Genomic DNA, 8,437 nt, shown 5'->3' with positions numbered 1-8,437 from the left:
AAAAGGTATCCCTTTCATTCATTTTTCGTTTCTTTGATTTCTCGACTCGGGGAGGTACAAAGAAGGTTTTTAGATAATTCACTTTTGTTGGACTGCTTTATGAAGAGATTTTATGTCATCTGGAGCCTATAAGTATAGCTAAGGATCTCAATCAATAAGAGTTCTTATGATAAATATTTGATTCAGATGTTCAAAACATCTATTCTCTTCTTATGATCTTCTTCCCAGGGCATGTTCATTGAAGACATGTTTCACATTTTTTATTTTCTTGATCATCAGTAATCTTATGAATCACTCCGAAGTGTGGGATCACATTTTTTGAATTTATCCTATTTTCATTTTCCCTTTGCATTTTTTTATTGCCTCTGAACTTTACCCTCTTCGAGTTCGGATGCAATTTTGTGGTTGTGGTGGTTATCTTTTTCAGTTCTACGAAATATCTGATGTTATAATCGTACTTCATGCCACTCAAATGGCTTATCACATACTGAATCTTTCATCCTTATATTATTGCATACATGATGAGGTGACGGGAAACATTATATCGTGCAGGCCAAGCCTGTCAATCAGCTTATACGACGTATACTGCATTTCAATCACAGTAAAATTTGTGCCTCGTCCGTAATGCTCCAAATTTTATAGGAGAATGATCGACCCGGAGAGCTTTTTGGCTAGGTGTTGACTTAATAGCCTTGGATACATTGTTCGAGGACAGCGATGATCGACGTTCAAGAGCTAATCTTTGTTCAAGTTCTTAGTCAAAATACTTGCATTGAGGATCAAGGGATCGATTAAAATGCATTCATGCTTTCTCCTCGCATCATCGTCCCAGTCCACATAAATGGCCTATTGTGACAATGAGATGTTCCCAAGCAACATGTCCGTTCACACACGTGAAGCATAAATTGGCGACATGGTCGGCGCGTCTCAAACGCTCTCTTATTAACCTCAGACAAAATGAGATAAAGAGGCTCGGATTTTGTAAAGTAATGAGTAATCGAGTTTGTTGGAAAATCGATCAGAGTCATAAAACATCAACAAGAAGCTGGACTTTTTATAATCGGGAAAAGATAGTTAATAATCAATCTTTTAACTATTCTTTGATTCGATGAAGTTGTGCTCTTCGTTTATGCTAGAATTTCTTTATCTTTGCCATTTTGAGGATGTCCTTGTCTTTTGGTAATATTTTATCAGGATTTCAGCAGTGATTTGCATAGAATCTCAGTCTTTATTAGCTTGTATTTGAGTCGAACCCATAACAGTTCGGCACTGTTAGCTTAGTCTTTTCAAGAGTATTAACTTGTGGATTCTTTCAATTGTTGCTTCATTGCTTTTACGCATGGCCAACATTTATGATTTGTTTGCATAGGAGTAGGTTTCTCAATCATGTATTGTGCGTTTTAAAGTCTATAAGTGCTATAAGTCAGATGATTATAAACCCTCTGATCTTATCATGCTTGATAACTCTGATGAAGAAATATATGAAGATGTCAACATGCCAAAATACTTTTCGAAGAATCTCAAAAACATGATGAATAGATCGGGAATTCCTGCGAGAAGGTCACGAGATAATCGAAATTTTTTTCAGAAAATGTGGAATCCACCACAAAAAAGAGTTGTACTTCCGAATGGGCGAACAGTACACACAAGAGGGTTAGGATATCATCAATCTACCCAGGTGTCCAATAAATCTCAGTGCTCTTCTGAGAAAGGTCAGCTCAATCCCTCACCTCCTATGACAGAGATGACCTATAATGATTCATGTGCTATACGACACACCTGCACTATGATCACGATAAAGGATATGGAGCAGGATGAGGATATCGAGCCACTGAAAGCAAAACTTCTGGAATTAAAAGATGCTCCACAAGAGCTTGAAGACGGGGGGCAAGCCACCGTTGATAAGCTTATAGAAATAAATTTGGGTAATGAAGAGGATCGAAGACCCACTTATATTAGTGCATTACTTCCAGAAGAAGATCAAGATGTGTTGAAAGCACTATTGATGGAATATAAAGACTGCTTTGCTTGGACGTATAAAGAAATGCCTGGCTTAGATCCAAGTGTGGCTGTTCATAAACTTGCCATTAGTCCAGATGTGGCTCCAGTTAAACAAGCTCCAAGAAGGACAAGAGTTGACTTAGAAGAACAGATCATAACTGAGACTAAAAAGCTTATTGAAGCAGGGTTCATCAGAGAAGAAAAATATGCTGACTGGATCACGAGCATAGTCCCAGTGAAAAAGAAGAATGGTCAAATTCGCATATGCGTTGACTTTCGAGATCTGAATAAAGCATGTCCAAAGGACGATTTTCCACTGCCAGTCACCGAACTAATGATCGATAATACTTCAAGTTACGAGATGTTTTCGTTCATGGACGGTTCCTCTGGATATAACCAGATAAAGATGGCACCTGAAGACGAAAAACACACTGCTTTTAGAACTCCAATTGGCATATACTGTTATAAGGTTATGCCCTTTGGTCTGAAAAATGCAGGAGCCACTTATCAAAGGGCTATGACAATAATTTTTGATGATTTGCTCCACAAGGTTGTTGAGTGTTATGTTGATGACTTGGTGGTCAAAACTGTGAATAAAGCAAATCATTTTGAAGACTTGAGAACAGTTTTCACCAGATTAAAAAAATATAATCTGAAAATGAACCCTCTCAAATGTGCATTTGGAGTTTATTCGGGCAAATTCCTTGGGTTTATTGTTAGACATAGAGGAATTGAAATCGACCCGGCAAAAATCAAGGCTATCATGGAATTGCCACCTCCAAAGAATTTGAAGCAATTAAGATCCTTTCAAGGAAGATTGGCCTATATCAGAAGGTTTATATCAAATCTATCTGGCAGAATTAAACCGTTTTCCAAATTGGTGAAAAAGGATGCGCCTTTTATATGGGATGATGATTGTCAAACAGCATTTGACGACATTAAGAAATATTTATTAAGTCCTCCAGTGCTTGCTGCCCCTATTCATGGCAGGCCATTAATTTTATACACTGCTGCGCTTGAAGGATCGCTGGGTGCACTCCTTGCTCAAAATAATGAAGAAGGAAAGGAAAGCGCTTTATATTATCTCAGCAGGATGTTGGTGGGGGCAGAAAACTTTTACTCGCCAATTGAAAAGCACTGTCTAGCCCTTATATTTGCGGTTAAGAAATTAAGGCATTATATGTTGGAGCATAAAATCCACTTAATTTCGAGGGTGGACCCACTTAAATTCTTAATGACAAGACCAGTTTTGACTGGAAGGTTGGCAAAGTGGGCTGTTATACTGCTGGAATTTGACATCACTTATGTCCCACAGAAAGCCATCAAAGGTCAAGCACTTACTGATTTCTTAGCTGCGCACCCAATTCCAGATGACTCACCTTTGGTCTGCGATTTGCCCGATGAGCACATCATGTTTGCTACGGACGACCAACCTTATTGGAAAATGTATTTTGACGGTGCATCCTCAATTCAACCAGCTTTCAGTCCAAATATCCCTAAGATTAAGGCCGGGATAGCGTTAATCTTTGTAACACCTGAAGGAGGCATTTTAAGATACTCATTAGCCCTTTCTGAACCTCGCACAAACAATGAGGCTGAATATGAAGCTCTTATTGCAGGTTTAGAAATTGCGATCCAGTTGAACATACAAAAATTGCATATCTTCGGAGACTCCCAATTAATCATCAACCAAGTTGAAGGGGAGTTTAAAATACATAAACCTGAGCTGGTCGAATATCAGACGAGGGTAAAATATCTTATGGAGAAAATTCCATATGTAAAAATAGAAAAAGTATCCAGGGCTGTAAATGGAAAAGCCGATGCCCTAGCTAGATTGGCTAAAGAGCTTGCCGATCCCACTATGGATGAAGTCCAAATAACTATACGGAATCGTAAAATATTGTCCCCGGCTGACTTAAATCCAGAAAAAGATACAAAGGAAGCTGAAGTCGCAACTATCGATATAGAAGATGATTGGAGGGAACCTTTCATCGACTTTCTCAAATATAATAAGTTGCCAGAGGAAAAGTCGAGACAGGCACAAATTAAGAAAAGGGCAATGAGATATGTATTTGTTAATGATCAGCTTTATCGTAGATCTTATGATCAATTATGGCTTAAATGTTTATCACCAAATGAGATTAAACAAGTCATGCATGAAGTTCATTCAGGCGTCTGCGGTGCGCACCAATCAGGGCCAAAAATGCGCCTCAAAATTAAACATTTGGGATATTATTGGCCAACAATGATACAAGATTGTATGATGTATGCTAGAAAATGCCATCAATGTCAAATCCACGGTGACTTCATTCATCGGCATCCAAATCCCTTGCATCCTACAATCGCCTCATGGCCATTTGATATGTGGGGAACAGATGTGATAGGACCTATCAATCCGCTATCTTCCAGGGGGCATAAATTCATTCTTGCTGCTACAGATTACTTTTCTAGATGGGTTGAGGCAATCCCACTTAGAGAAGTAAAAGCAGATGATGTGGTCAAATTCTTCAAAGAAAATATCCTATATCGATTCGGAGTTCCAAGGCGAATTATATCTGACAATGGAACTGCCTTCAGGAGTTTCAAAGTCAATAGATTTGCCACTCAACATAAAATTGATTGGAGATATTCTTCAATATATAATGCAAGGGCTAATGGACTGGCCGAAGCCTTTAATAAGACTTTGACAAAGCTATTAAAGAAAATCATTGGCAAAAATCAAAAGGAATGGCATATGCGGATCATCGAAGCTCTATGGGCCTATCGGACCACATACAGAACGCCAACTCAAGCAACACCCTATTCCTTGGTGTTCGGTGTTGAGGCGGTATTACCATTAGAAGTTGAATTGCCCTCATTACGAATAGCAGTTCAACACGAGTTAACAAATGAAGAAAATGCTCTACTAAGGCTTGATGAGCTAGATGCATTGGATGAAGTCAGGTTGACTGCCCAACAGAATTTGGAACTATATCAAGCCCAAATGGCAAGCGCATATAATAAACTTACCCGGTACCGCACCATTAGTGTTGGGGAGCTGGTGCTCGTTCTTCGCAGACCGATTATAATCAATAAACATACTGGGAAGAAGTTTGATCCAAATTGGGAAGGCCCATATGTGGTGGAGAAAGCTTATGAAGGCGGTGCCTACCAATTAATTGACGCCAAAGGTGAAAGGCCAATGCCACCTATCAACGGCCGTTTCTTAAAAAAATATTATGTATAAAATAAAAAAAATGGAGGACATGTTATCTAATTTTTTAGATAATATGGGTAAAAGATGAGCCACCAGCGGACTTGATTGTCCATATTGGACTTCAAGGGTAAAAATGCAAAAAATTCCCGGCTGTGGTATAACCCCACAGGCAAAATTGGGATCCCCGCTGTGAGAAAACCTTTCGAGGCTCACAGGCAAAAGTTAGGGGAAGGTATCTGGTGAAAACCCATATGGGCGCCAGATCACCCAAAATATATTTTGCCTATGACGGAATGCTAACTCACCTTAGGGTCAGTTATGCGGCAATTTCGATTGCTTCTCGAGGCAAAATAAACAAAAATTAACCCATGTTTCCTATACCCAAAATATATTTTGCCTATGACGGAATGCTAACTCACCTTAGGGTCAGTTATGCGGCAATTTCGATTGCTTCTCGAGGCAAAATAAACAAAAATTAACCCATGTTTCCTATATCCCAAAATATATTTTGCCTATGACGGAATGCTAACTCACCTTAGGGTCAGTTATGCGGTAATTTCGATTGCTTCTCGAGGCAAAATAAATAAAAATTAACCCATATCTCCTATTACCCAAAATATATTTTGCCTATGACGGAATGCTAACTCACCTTAGGGTCAGTTATGCGGCAATTTCGATTGCTTCTCGAGGCAAAATAAAAAAAAAACCAAACCATGTCTCCTATTACCCAAAATATATTTTTTCCACTAACTCGCCTTAGGGTCAGTTATGTGTAGCAATTTCGATTGCTTTCAAAAAGGGTGAGCATTTTGATATAATTTGACCGCCATGTCGTTAAACTGAGCATTTGATATAATTTGACCGCCATGTCGTTAAACTGAGCATTCAGATATAATTTGACCGCCATGTCGTTAAACTGAGCATTTTGATGTAATTTGACCGCCATGTCGTTAAACTGAGTATTTTGATGTAATTTGACCACCATGTCGTTAAACTGAGCATTTTGATATAATTTGACCGCCATGTCGTTAAACTGAGCATTCAGATATAATTTGACCGCCATGTCGTTAAACTGAGCATTTTGATGTAATTTGACCGTCATGTCGTTAAACTGAGTATTTTGATGTAATTTGACCACCATGTCGTTAAACTGAGCATTTTGATATAATTTGACCGCCATGTCGTTAAACTGAGCATTCAGATATAATTTGACCGCCATGTCGTTAAACTGAGCATTTTGATGTAATTTGACCGCCATGTCGTTAAACTGAATATTTTAATTTCGATTGACCATTTTTTTTTTTTGATGTAAAAAAAAAAAAAAAAAGGGGCAGTGTACATGTTATCGCTACAAGAGCGCTGAGAAGATAGCATATTTGTCCAGACAACAGAGTGATGACTCAATTTAGAGTTGATTGTACGTGAGAATCAAGGCAAAAGAAACAAACCATCCTCGCAAGACAATCATCGTCACAATGCAGTATGAGATAAAGACAGGAGGAAGAGATCAAACATTCAAGCACAATCAAAGTCATTCAAATTATCAAATACTGTCTCATACTAGTGACAAATAAAGATAACATCCACGATAAACATCCAAAAAGAGAAAAGTAAAGGAAAATCAAATCTCAAATATCTGACGACGCTCCTCAAATAGCTCTATCAATCCTCGGAGACCGGCGGATTCTTTGGAAGCTTTACAATCTTCAGTGGCTGCAGCATATTCCCTCTCCGCATCAGCAACGTCCTTCTGCAGTTCTTCTTCAGTCGGCGTTAATTTCTTTAAAGAGTCGTTGGCCACTTCGAGTTTAAATGACAACTCTGCTTCTGTACTCTTTAACTGCAAAATGTGCTCCTCAAGCTCTCTTATTTTCTCTCTAGTCTGCTGAAGCTCCAAAGAGACACCTTCTGAAGCTTTGAGAATAGAACTTTTTGTGCTGATATGAGAAGCAAGCTTCCTTTTCTTTAGCGCCAGATCCTCATCAGCATTCACGAGCCGAACAGCTGAAGCGAAACTCGGACTTGACTCTAATTCTTCAATGACCTCGGCATGATCAAACACGGATTTTATACGCCCATCCAATTCAGATACATCAATTCCAAGTGAGGAAATGCACTGACAATACTTGGACACTTCCTCTCGAGCTGATCTGAATCGTCGACGGTCGAATGTCTTCATGATATCCGTTATGCGGTCAATCAAAAATGATCTGACCGCAATAGGCACCTCACTCTGGAAACCTCCTGTACCGCTACTCACGTTAATGCCGACGTCCTCGTCAAGTGGTACGCCCTATAAAAAGAGAAAGAAAAGAATTAAAAAAAAAAAAAAGAAAAAAAAGAAAGAAGAAAATATTTAAATCTTACCATATCAGGAGCTTCAGGTGGTGAAGGTGTAGGCTCGTAGTCCACTTCGTCGCCATAAGGTGATAAAGCGTCTATCAGATCATCATCCAATTTTGACTCTACCGGAAGGTCTGCATATAAAAAGAAATAATAAATATGTAAAAGATACTGTCTTTTAAAGAAAAGAGGGGAGGATTTTACCGGTTGATTTTGAATCAGCCTCCAAACGAGCTCTTTTATGCACCTCTGTAGCCGGAATATCATCGACTCGTTCTCTTTTACCAAGTAAAGACGATCCTGGCAAGACTTCATTTTTGCCATCTTCTACTATATCGTCATCTTCTTCAGCACCCTCATCCTACACAATAAAATTGCGGTGTAAACATGAGCGATATAAAATGAAAGTTGGGATAATAAATACAAATATACTTCATGATGAGTCAAGCAAGCCTCCTTGAAAGATGACGCTCCAATATCAGCAGCAGCGGTGAGCGGATCCTGTGACAAAAAGAATCACATATCGATATATGCTACAAGGACCATTTTGTAAAAACAAGGAATAACGAATATATTATGAAAGGGGTTATAATATTTTAATCCCAAAATGTGCATCGTTATAGCCATAAAATTCCTTGAAGGTAATTTTCTGCATCAAAAAGTAAGGGAAATGAAGCTGCAGGGACTAAAATAAAACTGCAGGAACTGAAATGAAACTGCCCGCAGGGACTGTTTCGTAAATACAGGGACCAAAGTGTAAACGGGCCATAACATTTTCGTTTTAACTCCGATTTGCGAAATTTTTGTTGCTACGGATTCCTGACAAAAAATTACACATTATTATCCATATTTTACCTCCTTCTTTAGTTGAGAATCAAATTCTTAATTTGAAACCAA

At 38.7% G+C, this 8,437-nt stretch overlaps 1 protein-coding gene across 1 annotated transcript; it reads left to right on the top strand.

Moving 5' to 3' along the window:
• Positions 1-1,744: 1,744 nt before the first annotated feature.
• Positions 1,745-5,227, top strand: LOC109705053. The gene has a single exon (XM_020225816.1). It carries the CDS (start codon positions 1,745-1,747, stop codon positions 5,225-5,227), a length of 3,483 nt encoding a protein of 1,160 aa, XP_020081405.1.
• The last annotated feature ends 3,210 nt before the right edge of the window (positions 5,228-8,437 follow it).

The sequence above is a fragment of the Ananas comosus genome, unplaced genomic scaffold (genome assembly GCF_001540865.1).
Source record: "Ananas comosus cultivar F153 unplaced genomic scaffold, ASM154086v1, whole genome shotgun sequence".
Classification (NCBI taxonomy): Eukaryota; Viridiplantae; Streptophyta; class Magnoliopsida; order Poales; family Bromeliaceae; genus Ananas; species Ananas comosus.
This window is presented reverse-complemented; position numbering and strand designations above follow the sequence as displayed.